The 19,281-nt window shown below is 39.5% G+C and overlaps 1 protein-coding gene and 1 non-coding gene across 4 annotated transcripts in view; both read left to right on the top strand.

Moving 5' to 3' along the window:
• Uvrag (UV radiation resistance associated) overlaps positions 1–19,281 on the top strand; it is a 330,970-nt gene that overhangs the window by 149,669 nt on the left and 162,020 nt on the right. For all 3 annotated transcript variants that reach the window (XM_029568839.1, XM_029568840.1, XM_008844232.3), the window contains one exon: positions 18,958–19,063. In XM_029568839.1, the coding sequence (XP_029424699.1) occupies positions 18,958–19,063 (106 nt within the window). The remainder of the gene's footprint in view (positions 1–18,957; positions 19,064–19,281) is intronic.
• On the top strand, positions 8,449–8,555 carry LOC115072221. Its single transcript, XR_003851288.1, has one exon. It is a non-coding gene; the product is annotated as a U6 spliceosomal RNA (small nuclear RNA).

The raw sequence follows: 19,281 nt of genomic DNA, 5'->3' as shown, positions 1-19,281 counted from the left end.
GTGCTTCTGGGGCCCAAGATAGGCACCAAGTTGGTCTGGTTGAGAAGGGTCAGGAAGCAGTATTGGTTCCCCAGGTGTCTGGGGCCCCACGACTAGGAATGGCGCAGGGCCCAAACTAGGAGTATAGAACGGCGAGGCGGGGGATGGAAGGGTGATTGTCGCTTAGGGAGTCCCGGCGCGGAGAGCTGTGCTATAGACTTACCCCAAGAGGCCTGAGGATAGTCTCCTTTTAAATTTTAAAGATCTTGTCCATGTCTGCACTGTGTTCCTTGTTTCTAATTCTGGAGTATTTTTCTGTGTATTTCCTCAAATGTGTTTATTGTGCAATGAATACATTTTAAATTAAAGTCGCTAAAATGCACATGGATGGTATTAGGAACAAATCTGGGAATGATTTAGCCCTTTCTTATGCCAAATGTGGTGTTTCTTGCCTGAAATGAGTTATTTGAGTTGTAAATTGGATATGTGAAGACTTGATCATTGTCCTGTAGCTGTTGCCTTATCGTTACTGTTGCTGGTTCTGAGAGTATGTCTTGGTTAGACCTGACATTCTCATTATGTGTGCTTTCACACCACCTACTATCCTCTCAGTAGAACCTTCCCACCCACAGTGTTACCATTTAGTTTTCAATGAAAGTATATTAATTTTATACGTGTTCTGTCTTATTTGATGCCATTACCATGAGACTGTGTGTTCTCAACTATGTGAATGGTCTAGACAGAAGAATGTAGAAGGCTTTAGGGTAGATTCCTGGTTTTGAGGGGAGTTGTAATATTTAATAAACTCTTCAATAAGTATTTGAGTGATTCCCCTGTGTCTGAGACTGCTGTAGGTGCTGTAGAGATGCAAATGATTTCTCAGGTGTTTCAAGTGCACAATAGTGGAGCTCTGGTAAGCCTTCCCAGGGTACCTCTCTGGTCACTGTTCTTTATGTACTTATATTTTAGAATACCACCTATTTTCTGTCTTGAACATACAAGATATTCTCTTCTTTTAATGGCTTTGAACAGTGGCTCCTGATACCCTCCATGGCTGCTCTCTTACATACAACTATCAGAGTCCTACCTCCCCTTCTTTCAAATTGCAGTTTAAATCTTGCCTCTTTTGGGCAAGGCTTTTTCAGGAACAAGTTATTTTAGACTAGTGTATTCATTTTGAAAGGGTAATTAGATTTGCATATATACATAACTCTGGTAAGGTGTTTGGCATGGTATTTAGTGATAGCTTTCTTAGAAAGATGAAGAGGTGTGAGCTAAGATGGACAGAAAAGATACACTGATACCTGCTTAATGATTTGCCATCAGCTCAGAAGGAAATTGTTAAAAACATGGCCTAGGGCTCTGGTTTGATATGTTGTTCAGCAAATCTATTCCTTTGGCTACTCAACTATCAAGTGTTTATTGGGTTCTTCATGTTGGAAACTACAGTGTGCTGGGGATGGAATGGTGAACAAGTGAGACGTCCTTCCTTTGGGGTTATTCCAGTACAAGCCCTTAAACAAAACTTAACTAAGCTAATGCTGGTAATGTGGAGCTTGTAGAAATGGTGATTATCTGCAGAAGAGAATTACTGTGTCAATTTGGAGATCTCTCAGGACCTGGCAAGGTAGACTATATATTCAATTCATCTTAAACTTCAAGGTGAAATGTAATTGGATAAGGGTAGTCTTAAATCCTAAAGCTGTCTGTATGAGAAGAGGGAGGCCTGCCATGTAGATAAAAGCCTTATTTGTTTACCTATTTATTTATGTATTTATTTATTTTAAATTAAGTATATATGTGACGATATTGTGCCAGAGAGGTCACTGGATCTCCTATACCTAGGGTTACAGATGGTTGTGAGCTGTCTGACATGGGCACTGGGAATCCAACCCAGGTGCTCTGTAAGAGCATTATGCACTCTTAACCTCTGAGCGATATCTCCAGTCCCAACAGCCTTATTTTACAAAGACAGAATATTCTGTTACTAGTCAAGTCTGTGTTACTAATCAGTGAAATGTAAATTGCTAGAAGGTGAGTTACATCTGCAGACTTATAGTATCCAGAATGAGAAAGGTGACATGTAGTACCTAGAATGAGAAAGGTCAGCCCTTTCTGCTTTACTGACTTGTAAAAAATGTTCTCAAGGTAGTTTTCCAGGGTATTTTCATTTGTGACACATAAGAAAACATAAATAAACACATTAGTCAGCAAATATTTTATAGACTCATAGAAAACAGAATCAGTACAACTCAGTGTTTTTGTATGTGTGTTCTATGCAGTGAGGATCAAAGAGAAGAATGAACTGGGCCTCTCTGTTTCTGAGAGAAGGAAGGAAAATGATCATTATTGAAGCTCTGTTCTTAAATCCCTGTGTGCTACAGAGGGGCCCAGGAGCACCAGTACTAAAGGTGTAGGCTTAGGTGTTGAGCATGGATGCCTGTGCTAGAGACAGTGGCATGATGGGAGGTTCATGGTCTAGGGTGACTGAAGTCATAGAGCCAGCTGCACTCTGTTGCATTTTAGAGTCAGGGTCCTTATTTCAGCTCATGTGGTTGCGGGCACAGTTGAGCTCCTTGCGGTTTGTAAGACTCAGGTTCCTGGCTCTTGCTGCTTGTTGTCTGGGGCTACTGTCAACTCCAGAGAGGCTGCTTGTAGTTCCTTGTTTGGTGTCCTACTCCATAGGCTCCTTTATGTTTTAAACCTCTTCTTTCAGGAAGGACCAATCACTTTAGGAGCTTACCTGATGAGGTCAGACCTATTTGGTGTATTAACGTGGGCTGCCACAAGATTCCAGAGACTGGGTGGCTTTAACAAGAGAAATGTGTTTTCTCATAGATCTAAAAGCAGGAAGTCTGAGATCAGAGTGCCAGCATGTTCAGTTTGTGGGGAGGGCTCTTTTCCTGGCTTTCAGATGGCTGCCTTCTCACTGTGTCCTCCCATAACCTTTTGTGCATGAAGGGAAGGGGATGGCGGAAGATAGAGAGGGACAGAGATAATTTCCTGTTCTAAGGCCAACCACCAACACTTGAGCTAGGACCCTAACCATAAGGTTAACCCATTTAACCCTAAAAGCCTCATCTCTAAATATATTTACATTGGGAGTTAGGACTCAACACATGAATAGACACAACTCAATTCATAGCACTTTAATCTCCTTTTTGATTAACTCAAAATCAACCCACTTGGGACCTTAGTTACAAACCCAAATCCCTTCACCTTGTTAAATAGCAGGAACTGGGAAGGAGTGTCACAAGGACAGGAGACTGTGCAGGGCATGATATTACACAGGTGGGAATCCTGGGAAGGGGCATCTCAGAAGTCCTGCTACATGAGGCCTATTGCTAGAGTGGTAGAAGAGAAGGGAAGGCACAGGGCCCTGTAGGTTGTGCCGAGCGCTGAACTAGGACCTGGTTGGTTGGGAAGTTTAACCCAAGAATGTGCCTGGGGGGGAAAAAGCATTTGGGAAACTAAAAATGTATTTAATACATAATGTGGTACTGATACTGATGGTTTTGTGGGAGGAAAGATGGCAGGATTCACATGGGACTGATGGATTGATGGTTGGAGAATGTGGCAATGAAGACCAGGGCTTTGCAAGTTAGGACAATGGCTCTGAATTCTGATTCTGCCCCTTACTGGCTTTAGCTCTCTCACCCATGGATTGGCAGTGATGTACCCTCACCAGCTACTGTATATGTTTCATGGTTTTAGCCCACTGCCTAACACATACCATTCCCTAAATAAGTGTGTATTCATTCATCGTGATTAAGTCAATGAATGTATATTATGTGCCAGACACAATATTTGGTTTTTGGGTTTTTTTTTTTTTTTTCTTTTGGTCTTTTTGAGACAGGGTCTCCCTGCAGCCCCAGCTGTCCTGGAACTCATTATGTAGACCATGCTGGCCTCGAACTCACAGAGATCCACCTGCCTCTGCCTTCCGAGTGCTGGGATTAAAGGTGTGTGCCACCATGCCTGGCTAATATTTGGTTTTTACTCAGACCCTTACTATGTAGCTCAGACTGGCCTTGAACTTGTGATCCTCCTGCATCAGCCTCCTGAGTGCTGGGATTGAAGTGTGTACCACCACCAAACATAACTTTTAGCTCTTTAAATAGATAGATCTGGGTTATTTTTGAGGAACAAGTAATATCTAATCCTAGGTTTTTACGATTTGTGATCACTTAGTTATAGTACAGGCCCTGTTTTTCTGTAAAGAGTGCTTCTTGCCTGTTGTCCCCATGGTGATTGATTACACCAACACCTGAAACATCTCTTGAGCCTCATTTCTGTGTTGTGACATTCTGTAGGACGCTGGAAATGCATATTTTGAACTTTCTGATGGTGGTGTTCCAAATGAACTGAGGAAGGCAGAGTTTGGAAAGAGAAAAGCCTTTTATTAATGCTAGACAGGTGTTCAGGGCAAGAGCAGTGAAGAGGGTGATGTAAGAGGAGAGGGGAGGGGAAACGGGTCGAGGGAACGTGCTTAGCAATGGGATATGAAAACGGAGGAGGAGGCAAGTTCTGGGGCTACATGGTATCTGTCAGTTCTTCATGGCTGTGGTTTCTGACTGTCATGGAAGATTTAGAATTATAAAAATATATACTGAAATTTTCATTTATTGTGGAAAATTTTACATATCATAGCCTTTCTGGTTACCAGATAAATCTTTTCTTCTTTTTTATAAATCAATGGATTAGCTCCCTGACAGATTATGTAATTTCAAATGGGCAGCCCTAAACACAGGCACATAACAGCACCACTAAATGAATTCAGTGCATTAGATATACATTCACATATATGTATATATGTGTGTATATAGATGTATATAGATGTATGTCTGTATATGTAACAATAATAATTAAAGAGGTCAAGAAATTGAGAAGGAGTTGGGGGGGGGTTCCTGGGAAGAATTGGAGGGGGACTAGGAGGAATGGAAAGAATGCAGAGACTTGACTTATGTGATAGTCACAAATTTGTTTTTAAAGACAAAGTTAATGAATGACCAAAAAAAATCATTATTGTGGTATCTCTAGACTACTGTATACACATGTCTAGTCATGTTAATAATGCCCGTTGATTTGGAGGGGGGGTGTCAGCCTTTAACTTTTTTTGGTCTTTTTTATTTTTGTGAATATCACATAAGTATAGTCTGCCTCTATAATGGAAGTCTAAGTGTGAGTACTTTTAAAATCTCTTTTAGCCTATGAGAAGAAAAACCTGGAATAGTGTGATGGGTAGAATCCTGGGGTGCTAGGCAGTTGCTGGTGAGAACACCTTTAGTTCTGTGTTTACCAACGAGGGATGTGACAGACTGTGTGCCTGCAGTGACATAGCTGATGCCAATTAGTGAATTTAGAGGCTGTTTGGCAGATGAACTCCAGTGAGTAACTGAGCAAATGAAGAGTGGAGGGTACTGTGGTATTATGGGAGCAGCAAAGTGAGAGCTGACAATGGGAGGCCAGAGAGGAGGCTGGTGGCCAGGTGAAGATGATGGCGGTGGCTGGGGTTAGAGGGGAGCAGATTTGAAATGGCTTTTTAAATCAAGTCCTTGTGCTAACTATGCTGATACTGCCCAGACCTCAGGTTACTTGATTCTGAGACAGTGGCCATTGCTTTCCACAGACATTCTGTTACCTCAACTCTAACATCAGCTCTTGCAGCTGTCCTGTGTCTCTGCATATTCTGGTTTGGAATTCTTTGTTTGTTTTTTGGTTTTGGCAGGTTTTTTTCCTTCTTTTCTAATCCCTCAGATATTGATGTTCCCTGAATTCTGCTCTAGGCTCTGTTCTCTCTCATTCTCTCACAGGGTGATCTCATTCACTCTCCTCATGTTAGTAACGTTATGAAATGTTGTAATGTTTCCTGACATTATTAGCATCTGTGTGCTAATGATTGCCACATTTTCATCCCCTACCAAGAGCTATCTCCCAAACACCAGATCTCTATACTCAACAAATATTCCACACTGCTGGCCAACGTGGCACAGACTCCTCAGTCTCGAAGTACAGCTTTTCCAATGGCTCCTCTCACGTTCCTCATCTCACAAGATGGCATCACCATTTTCTTGGTTCCTAGTTTGATGTGATAAACATGTGCTTCCCTGTCATCATCATTCAAATCAAAGTATAAGACTCCTTTGTTATCCAGAAAGTTTCCTCATTCTCCTTTGCCACTCTGACACGACCATCCCCATTCCTGGCTTAGTTAAGCACATCTTATTGCTTCATCATTTACTAGCTTTTCCTGTTCTTGAACTTTTTGTTGGGGGAGGGGATTGGGACAGTGTTTCATGTAGCTCAGACTGTTCTTGAATTCCTGATCCTCCTACCTGTCTCTCCTGAGTGCTGGGATTGTACTGTTCTTGAACGTCTTATAAATGAAATCCTACAGTACATTCTTTTGGTCTGTGCAATTGTTCCATGTTGCTGTGTGGCCCTGTCATTTCTGCTTTTTTCCTTGCTGAGTGTTATTTCCTTCTATGAGTATACTGTAATTTGCTTATCCATTTCCTGCTGGTGATCATTAGCGTTGCCTCAACTTTGAGGCTGTTAACAAAATTTCACATGGAGGCACAAAAGACCCTGGATAGTCAAAGCAGTGCTGAGCAAAAAGAATGCTGTTGGAGGTGCTGCCATGCTTGGTTTCAAGTTATACCGCAGCCGTAACAACAAAAATGGCACCATACTGGCACAAAATCAGACACATAGATCAGTGTACTAGCATAGAAGACCCAGATAGAAACCTTCAAGGCTATGGCCATCTGAATTTTGACAGAGATGCTAAAAATATACATTGCAGAAAAGACAGTCTCTTCAACAGATGGTGCTATGAAAAGTGGGTGTCTACATGTAGATGAATGAGACTACATCATCTCTCACCCTGCACAAACTCAACTCCTATTGGATCAGAGACCCTAATGCAAGACCTGAAACTCTACAACTGTTAGAGAAAAAGTAGGGAAACCCCTGAAGATAATAGATACAGGCAAAACTTTATGACTAGGATTTTAGTTGCTTGGGAACTAATTCCAACAATTGACAAATGGGACCTCGTGAAATTCAAAACAAAGGAAACAATTAATTGAGTGAATGGACAGCCTACAGAATGGAAAAAAAATCTTTGCTGGCTGAACAGCTGACAGAGAAACTAATATCTAGAGTATACAAAGAACTCAGAAAACTAACAAGAAATCAAGTAGCTCCATCAATAAATGGGCTAATAAAATGAGCAGACAGTTCTCAAAAGATGAAATACAAGTAGCCAATAAACATGAAAATGTTCAACTTCACAAACCTTCGGAGACATGCAAATCAGAACTACATTGAGAGTCCACCTCACCCCAGTCAGAATGGCAGTCATTAAGAAAACAACACCAAATGCTACATTATTGGCAGGAGTGTAACCTAGTCCAGCCACTATGGAAGTCAACCTGGAAATTTCTTTTAAAAATTAAACATATGTCCTCCATCTGACCAAGCTGCACCACTCCTGGGTATTTTCCCAAAGGATTCCACATCAGTATATCACACAGATGCTTATACATTAATGTTGATTGCAGCACTGTTCACTATAGCTAAGTTATGGACCCAGCATAGAAGAGTGGATAAAGAAAATGTGATTATATATATATATATATATATATACATACACACACACACCGTGGAATTCTCTTCAGTCATAAAGAATACAGAAAAATGGATACAACTGAAGATAATCATGTTGACCCTATCTAAGCCAGTCCCAGAAAGACTCAAAGATTGTATGTTTTCTTCATTTGTAGTTTCCTAAATTTTATATTGGTACATAAAATCATGTGTGTATATGTAATATGAAAGCAGAAGTTAAACTTTCTAGTGGACTAATGGGGGAAGGAGAAGAGGGAGAATATACTCAACGTTGTGCTTGCATGTAAACATTTTTAGAAAGCCTAAAGTTAAGTAGACCGCTTGTGTAGTTTGATGTGTTTAAGTGTCCCCCAAGGGCTCACATGTTAGAACTTGACCTCCAAGGCTTTAGTGCTGGGCCACAGGGAGGCCTTTCGAAGCGTCAGCAGCCTGGCCAGCAACTCTACTTCCTGCTTGGTTGTTGTTCTTATATATTCTGGTCATTATAATAGGCTTGAGTGATATATTTTTTCTTTTTAATTCTATAACTAAAGATGTTCAACACATTTCACATGCTTATCAACCATGCTTATGTCTTCTTTTTTGAAGAGTTTGTGCAAATATTTTACCCATTCTTACTTATTGAAATGATTACATTTTGTTGTTTATTTGTAGGAGTTGTTTGTACATTCTGGATGCAGGTCTTGTATCAGATAGATACATATGTGTGTATATACATACACATACATGCACAGACACTTGTATGTATTCCATAAACAATGTTTTGCTCAGTCTCTTCCTTGATATTTTTATCTTCTCAAGAACACGTTTTGATAAACCCTATTTCAGAAATCTTTAGTGCTTAGTTTGACAGCACATATACTAAAATTGGAACGATACGAAGAAGATTAGCACGGCCTCTGTGCAAGGATGACGTGCACATTCGTGAAGCGTTCCATATAAGAAAATAAATCTTTGCCCAGTGTCATGAATATATTTTTCTATATGTTTCTCTAGGAACTTTAGAGTTTTAATTTTTACATTTAGATTTATGATCCATCACAAATTAATTCTTAGGTATAAGATTGAAATTAAATGTCATTTATTTCTATATGAATATTAAGTTTTTTCAGTGCTATTTATTAACAGGACTTCTCTGTTCAGAGGAAAGATAGGTTGTGTAATAATAGGTCTATTTCTGTAATCTGAATCATACTTCATTGTGCATTTGTTCAGGATCATGTCAATGTCACTGCCTTACTTACTACAGATTTATAAGATCTGGTACCATAGGACTGCAACTGTGACCTTCAGCATTTTCATGACTATTGTAGGTCTTTTGTGTTTCTGTATCAATTTTAGAATCAGTTTCTCAGTTTCCACAGGAAAGTCCTGTTGTCGTTTTCATTGGGATTGCTCTGAATGCCATAGATCAGTTTAGGGAAATAGTCGGCCAACAGTCTTTCCTCTGTGAATGGCCGCTGTCTCATTTGTTGATTGCTCTTTGCTCTCTCTCAGCATATTATATGGCTCCCAGTTCAACTCCTAACACCCTTCTTTACATTCATCCTTAGTTGTTTGTTGATTGTTTGTTGATATATATTGGTGGTATATTATTCTGGAATCTTAGACTTACTTCTACAAATTGGATTAGAGATTCTTTTGATTTTTTTTTTAATGTTCTCAACCATAGCATCTGTGAATAGATGCTCTTGATTCTTACTGTTATGTTCATGATTTTTCTTTTTTTAAAAATTAATTTAAAAATCATTTTAAAAAGTGATGAAACAAAGGGGTTTCATCATGTACATCCTCATACATGCAGATAACATGCTTTGATCACATTCACCTCTAGTAACTCATCTCCCCTTGTCCCCCATCTCTAGTACTTCCTCTTTTAGTTTCATGCCTTTTAAAAATATCTTATTTTTATTTTATGTGTTTGAGTGTATTGCCTGCACCCATGTAAGTGCACCCATGCAGTGCAGTGCCCACAGAGGTCAGAAGAGGGCATCGGATCTCTGAACTTTTCGCTACCATGTGGGTGCTGGGTACAGAACCCAGGTTCTCTGCAGGAGTAGCCAGTGCTCTTCACCTCTGAGTCATCTCTCCAGCCCCAGTTTCATGCGTTTTTAAAACTGACTTATTGCAGTGATTTAGACCTCAAGTACAGTGTTGAATAAAGTGGACGTCATTGCCCCCTTCCTGGTCTTTGGTGTAATCACAGCAGTGGATATTATTATTATTACTACTACTACTATATTATTATTATTATATTAATAATTTTCTTATAAAGTTTTGCTGTGTCTTGGTTTCAGTGTTATGCTTGCCTCATAAGACAAATTGAATTTTTTCCTTTGAAAGATTCTTTTATTATTATTATTATTATTATTATTATTTTTATTTTATGTGTATGAATGTATTGACTGTATGCAGGTAAGTGCACCCATGTTGTGCAGTGCCTGCAGAGAACAGAAGAGACTGTCAGATCCTCTAGAACTGGAGTTACGGACAGTTGTTACCTGCCATGTGGGTGCTGGGATTCAAACCTGGGTCCTCTGCAAGAACAGTCAGTGTTCTTAACTGCTGAGCCATCTCTCCAGCCCCATCTTTGAAAGATTATTAATACAACCAGTCTTTTACCAACAAAGCCATCTGAGCCTGGACTACTGTATGAAAGATTACTACTACTATTATTATTATTATTATTATTATTATTATTTTGCATTGGTAGGATTGAACCCAAGGCCTCACAGGCACCAGTGAAGTATTATCACTTAGCTGTCTCCCCAGCCCAAGAACATTTTTAGTAATAAATTTAATTTAAAAGAAAGTGATTAGGCCTGGGGAAATGGCTCAGTGGGTTAAGGTACTTGCTGCCAAGCCTGAAGACCTGAGTTCACGCTCTAGGACTCATATGGTGGAAAGAGAACCAAGTTCACAAAGTGGTCTTCTGACCTCCATGTACACACACGCACACACACACACACACACACACACACACACGAATGTAATTTTTAAAAGGTAGCGATTGCTCAAATTTTCTATTCCTCATGTTTTAGAAACTAGTGGTTTTTAGGCGGTTTGACTATTTCATCTAAATTAAATCTGTTGACATGAAGTTGTTCTAATTCTCCCCTAATTTCCTTTCCAATGCAAGAAGGTTTTGTGGTGAGGTTTTCTCTTTCATTTTAGTGCTGCTGTATTTGTCAGCCTTCACCACTAATGCCGTACCTGACACTGGCTACTGATGAGGTAGAATGATCATTAACTCAGAGTTCTCCAAATTCAAAGTCCAAACAGTGCAGGCTCTGGCGAAGGCCCCGTGTTAGATGGAAGCTGGTGGAGTATTTGTGGGAAGAAGGATCAGGATTAACTCATGAGCAAAAAAGCTTTTGTAACAGCCCTCTCCTGACAATTCCCACGGTTTTATGAGAACTGTCGACTGAGAGCACATCCCCAGTGACATCCTACGAGACTCTACCTTTTAAACATCCTACCACCTCCCAGTACCATCACCCTGAGGACCATGCCTTCAGTCATGTCATCCTTTAGGGGGGCACAATTAAACTGTGTACAAACCATAGCAATTGGTAATTTGTTTTCAGCACCAAACTTTATTCCTCCTTTAGCTCCCTTTTCACCTCCGCACCATCTTTCTCGTCGCTGTTTTAACTGAGGACAATGCCCTTTGTTCTTAGGTGGTTGCATTGACCTCACCCTAGCTTACTCCTTTTCCCTGTGCCCCATTATTATGGGAAGAAAAGGCTTGTCACCTTATAATGGGAAGAGAGGGCTTTCTTGTCTTTATTATTATAATTACTTATTGTGCAAACTAAAGGGTTCGCTGTGGCATTTCTGTGCATACATGTATGTGCATTGCTCATGTCCACCTTCCCATCTATCCTTTGTTGCCCTGTCCACTGCCTTTGCCCGTTCTCCTGGGCTCCCTTCCCAGTCCCTAATAGTCCCCGTGCAGAACTTTTAAAAGTATGAATATAATGAAATCTTTTCCAGTTTCAAAGTTTGTAATGGTTTCCTAATGCCTTCATAATAAACACCTGAGCTCCTGCACAAGGTTTACAAGGCCTTTCACAATAAGGTGCCATTTGTCTCTGTTTGTCTTCGTGGTCCCTGAATTTACTTCTCCCTGCAAGCCGCAGGGCACTGTGTTGCCTTTCTAGACAAGTTCTGATTTGTCATTATTCATCTTTCGTTTGCATGTAGCATTTCAGACATCATATGATCAGTATTAAATAGACAAGAATTGTCTTCCAACTTTCCTTTATTGAGATAATGTTTAATGTCTGGTTGTTCTCAATATTTATAAATATTTACTTGATATGAAACCTTTCATTACATTCCCATCACTATCTGTCTTCCAGTTTCCACTTGTTTCCACTTGTTGCTGTCTCAGATCATGTGAGGTAACAGGCACCAGTCTGGGATCACCAGGGTGCCTATGACGTAGCTGCTTGATCTTTCCTTAGCACATGGATGCTGAATTTGACCTCAACTGGGGAGCATTGGTGTTGGCATTGACCAGTCACCCAGGTGACTAGACTGTGTGCTTTTCTTTCTTTTTCAAGAAGCAGCCATTCCTGTGGTGGTGGTGGAGGAGTGTCGTTTCTTCTCTTGTCAGCCCTTTACCTCCTCACCCCCAAGAGGATCAGGATGTGCGCATTGTTTTGAAAAGCCTAAACACTTCAAACTTTTTATTCTCCAGTTGGATTTGAAAGGGGGACATTATGAGCTCCGTCTTGATGTAGCAGGGGCTCTAAAAGTCTATTTGGATAACAGTGAAGATTGGAGGAAATGTGACTATGTCTGTGTGTTTTAAGCCCCTAAGGTAAGATCAGAAAGCGTCTGGGGCAGTAAGAGCCAAATAGTTGAAGTCATACATTAATTATGGTCATGAATCATTTTTATTTTTAAAGTCTTTACCATTTGACAAGGTTGTTTGCATAGCACCAGTGGAGTTTTAGGCAGCACTTTCCCCCCTTTTAAAGTAACAGGCTATTTGTTGACTTCTCTCTGGATTGATAATACCTATGGTTTTTAGTAAAAAATGCTATTTCCCTGCCTGAAGGAGGGCTCCTTATTTTCTGTGATTTTTGCCTTGAAATATTTTGAGCTCAAAAATGTAGGAAATGATGATCTTTTAATTAATCTCCCACTGTATCAGTCAAAGTACCCACTCCCAGAAATGTGCTTATGCATATGTAATCACTGGACAGTCAGCAAACGTTTTGAGAGTGCCATGGTGCCACACACTGTTGGAGCATCTGTAGCATCCGTGAAAAGATAAGCATTCCCTCCCCTCAGAAAGGCCTACTAAAGAGAAGGACAAGCGAGTAACCAGCTACTGTAAGATGTGGTTCTGAGCTGTCTGTTGTGTCATGTGTGATGTGATGAATATTTCCAGAGAAAGGAGGGAGTGCCTCCATCTGCTTATAGTCAGGGAAGGCTGAAGGAGCAGAGGTTGTACCTGAGCTGCCTCTTAATGGATTAGAGTTTTGCGTATGCGCTAAGGGACAGATTCAACAGCTTGTACAAAAGCACAGAAACAAGAAATGACTTGGTGTGTTTGGAGAACTGCCAGTAGTTCCGTATTGCTGAGGTTGAACGTGCAGGGAGGCCAAGCTAGAGACGGAGCAGAGACTTTCTTTTGTTTTCGCATTTCTTCAGAAGTACCTTTCTAAGACTTACTATCTCTGTTAGTTAAGCACACAGCAAGAGGCAGTAGGATGGGGTAGTCCAGAGGAAGTTGTTGAATAACTGATCTCAGGAGCAGTCATTGCAATTAGACACGGCCCCTGTCAGATGATCTAAAGAATCCTCTATAACTATCAAGACATTTCCAACAGTGTAGGATATGTCACAAGTATTTTTAGTTTGTGGTGTCATAATAATATGCTCCCAGAGATAGAGGTGCCATAAATTTATAATAAAGTGATTCTAGCTAAGATCAGAGCCAGTTTTTTTTTTAAATGAGGTTAAATTTACACAGTGTAGTATATAGATCATAATATGAGTTTAGGTAGAGTTCCCACCCAAATCAAGATCTAGGACATCCCACATCCCTGTTCCCTAGCAGTGTGTCCCTGGCTCGCAGAAGCAGTTTTTGTCACCATAGATAGGTTTGCTCCTGTTCTTGAACTGTAGATGAAAGGAAGCATACACTAGTGTACTTGTTTTTGTTTCTGACTTTTCTTTACTCAGCGTGTTTTTGAGATCTATTCATAGTCTTGTGTGTATCAGTGTTACAGTATATACCTTAATTTGGTTCTTAATTTTTTATTTGATGGACATTTGAACAAAAGATCTATGACGTTTAAAAAAGTTTTTTGTTTTTGAGATGAGGTCTTCTTATGTAGGCTTGCTGGCTTAGAACTTAGTATGTGTCTTTGGTGTCATTGAACTGCTGCTCTTCCTGTCTCTGCCTCCTAGCTCTGGGATTACAGGGATGCACTACTTCCTCCCAGATTCTGTGAACCTTCTTAAACATGATGTTCTTGTGGACTTGTGTTTTCACAAGTTTTCAGTTTTCCTGGATTAATACCTATGGTTAGAATTACTGGGCCATGAGTTAGATGCATGTTGAATTTCATGAGAAACAATTTTTTTCAAAATGGTGGATCATTTTACTCTTTCACAAGCAGTACACATAAATTCCAGTTGCTCCACACTCTTCCCATCATTTTAATTTTAACCCTTTTAATGGTTGTGAAATAATATTTCATCATGAATTTAATGTACATTCATACCACTGATGACTAGTAGTTAAGTACCTGTTTCTATGCTTACTCATTATTCTTTTTAAATCAATTTTTAGTTAGCATACAAAATACAGGTTTTTTATACTTTCATACAATACATGCATATCATTGTACTTTGCCCATATTCTCTCCAATTATCCTTCCTTGTCGCCCCCTGCCCCCTTTCCTCTCCCTAAACGCTTTCCCTTCCCCTTTCTATTTAAATCTATATTCTTTTATTATTATTATTATTATTATTATTATTATTATTACTATTTTAATGTGTATGAGTGCATTGCCTGCACGTATGTGAGTGCACCCGTGTCGTGCAGTGCCGCAGAGGTCAGAAGAGGGCTTTGGAGTCCCCTGGAACTGGAGTTAAGGACAGTTCATAGCCACCATGTGGGTGCTGGGAATCAAACCCGGGTCCTCTGCAAGAGCAGTCAGTGCTCTTAACCACCAAGCCATCTCTCCAGCCCCTAAATCTATATTCTTTATGTGAGAGAAAACATACAATATTTTTTCTTTCATTTTTACCGCACTTTAACTCTGCCAACCAAGACCTGTTCACCCCGCACATTATCTCTCTCCTACTTGTGTAACTCTAGGTTCCACTTATGAGAGAAAAACTATGGAATATTTGTTTCTGAGTCTGGCTTATTTCATCTAATATGTTGATCTACAGTTCCATCTATTTTCTTGTAAATAGCATAATTTCATTCCTCTTTATGGCTGAATAAAATTCCATTGTGAATGTGCATCACCTTTTCTTTGCCCTTCATATGTTGATGAACTTCTTGACTGGTTCCTTATCTTGGCATTGTGACTAGTGCAGCAATAAACACGAGTGTGCAGGTATCCCCAGTTTTTGGGGTATATACCCAGAAAATACAGAAAGTATAGATGAATCATACAGAAGTTCTTTTTTTTAGGAACCTCGATCAAATTTGCATGGTAGCTGTACAAATTTACACTCCCAACAACAGTTTATAACATACAGTGCCTCTCACCCAACCCTTGCCCACTGTTGACCTTTGTTTTCTTGGTGAAAACCAGCAAAATGGACTCACAGTGTAATTTTACTTTGCATTTCTCTAGTGACTAAGGATGTTAAACTTTTTTTTTCATGTAGTTATTGACTATTTGTATTTTTTCTTTTGAGAATTGTCTGTTCAATTTTAATCTATGTAGTGATCAAGTAATTTGTGGGGGTTTGTGTGTATATTTTTTAGTTCTTTATTTATTCTAGGTATTAATTCATCAGTACATAGTTGGGAAAGATTTTTCTCCCATTCTGTAGGCTGTGCCTTCATTCTGCTGATTGTTTTGTTGTGCAGAAGCCTTTTGCTTTCATACAATTCCATTTATCAGTGCTGCTCTTATTCCTGAGCTGCTGGAGTCCTTTCGGGAAGTCTTCACCTGTGCCTGTACCTTGAGGTACTTTAGCAGTTTGAATTTCAAGTCAATCAAGGTGTTCCATCCATGCTGATTTTTGTGCAGGCTGAGAAATCAGGATCGAGTTTCCTTCTCAATATGAGGATATCCAGTGTTCTGGCACCATTTGTTGAAGATGCTGTCTTTGCTCTGATTTGTGTTTCTTTGGCCTCTTTATAAAAAACAAACAAAGCAAGGTGTCTGTCTGTAGCCGTGTGGGTTTGTTTCTGGGTCCCTGTTCTAGCCCATCGGTTTATGCATCTGTTTTGGTGCAAGCACCGTGTGGTTTTTGTAACTATGGTCTGTAGTGACAGATTTGAAATTAGGTGTTGTGATGCTTTCAGTGTTCAGGATTTCTTTGTCTATCTGGATTTTCTTTGTGTGCCCCTGTGAATTTTAAAATGTTTTCTATATCTATGAAGAATGTCTTTATTTGATGGGGATTGCACTAGACCTGTTATTGCTTATGGGAGGTTTTTCCCATCGTTAGCATCCTTTTCTATTTGTTTTTTTCTTCAGTGTTTTAATGTTTTCATCATAGGAGTTTTTTACCTTTGTAGTTCAGGTTTATTCCTAGGGTATTTTATTTTGTTTTTGGAGTTATTGTGAATGGAATTATTTTCCTGACTTTTTTCTTGGTGATCTCATCAGTATGTAGAAAAGCTACTGCCTTTTAAATGTTTGTATCCTGTTGCTTTGCTTCAAGTGTTTACAAGATCTAAGTGCTTTCCTGTGGTGTCTTTAGGTCTTTTAAGGCCTGGCTCCACAGCTTAGCTGGGCTAAAGCATCTGTCCAGTAAGTATGGGATTATAGTTTCTGCAAATAGGGACAGTTTGACTTCCTCCTTTCCTCTCTATTCTTTCTCTAAGAGTGGAGAGAATGGACACCTTTGACTTGTTCTCAATTTTCGAGGAAATGTTTTTCCCTATTATAATGTTTGCTGTAGCTTTGTCATGTAGAGCATTTATTATGCTGAGTTATGTTCCTTTTTATTTGTAGTTTCTATAGGGATTTATCAAGGAAGGAATGTTGAACTTTGTCAAAACCCTTTTCTTATCTATTGAGATGATTATGTGAGTCTGTGTATATGCTATGTATTTCCTGATTTGTGTAGTTGTTGCATCCCTGGTATGAAACCACCTTGATGATGCTGGGTTCTTTTTTTGTGTGTGTGGTCTTTTTGAGACAGGATCTCCCTGTAGCCCTAGTGGCCTGGAATTAGCTGGCCTCGAACTCACAGAGATCGACTTGCCTCTGCCTCTCAAGTGCTAGGATTAAAGGTGTGTGCCACCATGCTCCACTGTGTATGATATTTTTAAAATGCTATTGAATTTGGATTGCAAGATTTTGTTAAAATTTTCTTAACTCTATATTCATCAGGGAAACTGGTCTAGAGTTTTTTTTTTTTTGGTCCCTTACCTGGTTTTTGGTTCAGAGTAATGCTGTCTTCATAGAATGAAGAGTGACTTTGGGACTGTTCTTCCCTTGCTGTCTTACAGACTGGTTTGAGGAGCACTGGTCTTAGTTCTTTGAAGGCCTATTAGAATTTGGCAGCACAGCCTTCTTCTGGTCTTGAGTTTTGTAGTAGACTTTTGCTGCTTTGGCCTTGTTCATCATCGGCCGGTTTGTTATTCTGTTGATTTAATTTTGTTAGTCATGGTACTAGCTTACAGATAGAAAAATAGATCAGTGACCAGGTTCTGTAGTCCACATTGATTGTGAGACTGAGAAAGGTAGGTTTTTTTCCTGACCTTCCTCCTGTTCTGTTTTTAGTTTTTTGACACAGGGTCTCACTGTGTATCTTAGACTGTCCTAGAACTCACTGTTCAGCCTTGCCTGGTCATGCTCTCACAGTGAATCTCTGTCTCAGCCTCTCGAGTGCTAAGATTATAGGCATGAGCCTGGTTGGCTACACCTTCTTTTGTGAAGAATTTATTTTACTTGTTTGGTCATTTTTCCTTGGGCTGTCCTTTTCTCACTGATTTGTAGTTCTTTACAATTCTAGGCACAGTCCTTTGTCAGATAGAGGTTTCGTACCTGTTTTCTCCCAGTCTGTAGATGGAGTTTTCATTTTCCTAGTGGTATCTCTAGACGAATAGACATCTCTGATCTTGGTAAACTATTATTTATCCATTGTTAATTTTATGATTAAACCTTTTTGTGTCTTCTCTAATAAGACTGCCTGTGTCTTAGTCTCCAGAGATTCTTCTACATTTTCTGCTAGATGGTTTACAATTTGAGCTTTTATTTTACTGTGAGCCTTCTTAAATTTTTTGTGTGCAGTGAGGTAGAAGATGATAATTTTGTGTGTGTGTGTTTTTCTGTGCTCCCATACCTTTGTTTTCTTTACTGATTTGTTTCCATGTGTTTGTCAGAAATTAGCTTGCATATACATTTAGGTCTATTAAACAGTCTTATATTCCCTTTGTTTATGAACATATTTGTGGCTTTTGAGAAGGAATCTCACTACTGTGTGCAGATTAGTCTCACAATCCTAGGCTCAAGCAGTCTTGCCTCAGTCTCCCAAACAACTGGGACTGTAGGAAGAGTACCTGGTTATTGATCCAATTTTTATCTTGTCTGTTAGCACTATATTGCCTTGATCATGTAACTTACAGAAGTCTTGATATCTGACAGATTTAAGATTTTGTTTGTTTGTGTGTGTGTGTGTGTGTGTGTGTGAGTGTGAGTGTGTATGTGTGTGTGTGTTTGTAGGGCAGAGGTGTCCTCAATTGCTCTCTATTTTAATTTTGAGGCAGTGAGGCAGGGTTTCTCACTGAACCTTGAGCTTTCATTTGGCTAAATTGCCTTTGTCCCCAGTGCTGCTGAGATCACAAGTGTGTGCTCTCGTGCTCTGCCTTTACATGGGTGCTGGTTTGATTTCGGGTCCTTAAACTGACTAAGCCTTTCCTCACTCCCTCAGCCAGACCGTTTTCTAGGAGTGCTTCCAAACCTCTAGAATGTAGCAGAGAGGGGTAGACAGGTGCTTCAGAGCATTTGTATTTTAGAGTTTGTTATAATCCCTCTTGTTTCATTATATATGTGAATTGGGAAATAATCAGTTTGTTTAGGATTGGTTCTATTTATGCTACAAGATTTATAATTCATGTCTGTGGCTCTGTGTTTAGACTTTCTAATTAATTCACTTAAATTTTTCTACAACTTGTGTTTCTAGGCTTCATAGAGCCCAGTGTGCAATTAAACAGACTCAGGTAACTGTTCAGAAAATTGGAAAGGAAATTGAAGAAAAACTAAGACTCACATCGACAAGCAATGAGCTGGTAGGTTTGACATACTTACCTTTCAAAGTCCTCGTTCTCTTTAAGCGATTATCATACTCTTCTTCAAAAACCATCTTTAGACAGTTATTAATAATGATGATAATAATGTTCCACTGAGATGTCTGTTAACATATTTTAAATGTTGGAAATAAATTTCCTCATTTGCGAACAGTGTAAAGTATAAAGTGCCTGCCTTATTTTGTTAGATGAAATTTGAG

Source organism: Nannospalax galili, unplaced genomic scaffold (assembly GCF_000622305.1).
Source record: "Nannospalax galili isolate Female #2095 unplaced genomic scaffold, S.galili_v1.0 scaffold278, whole genome shotgun sequence".
Lineage (NCBI taxonomy): Eukaryota > Metazoa > Chordata > Mammalia > Rodentia > Spalacidae > Nannospalax > Nannospalax galili.
The sequence above is the reverse complement of the archived record's forward strand: the minus strand, read 5'-3'. Positions and strand labels throughout refer to the sequence as shown.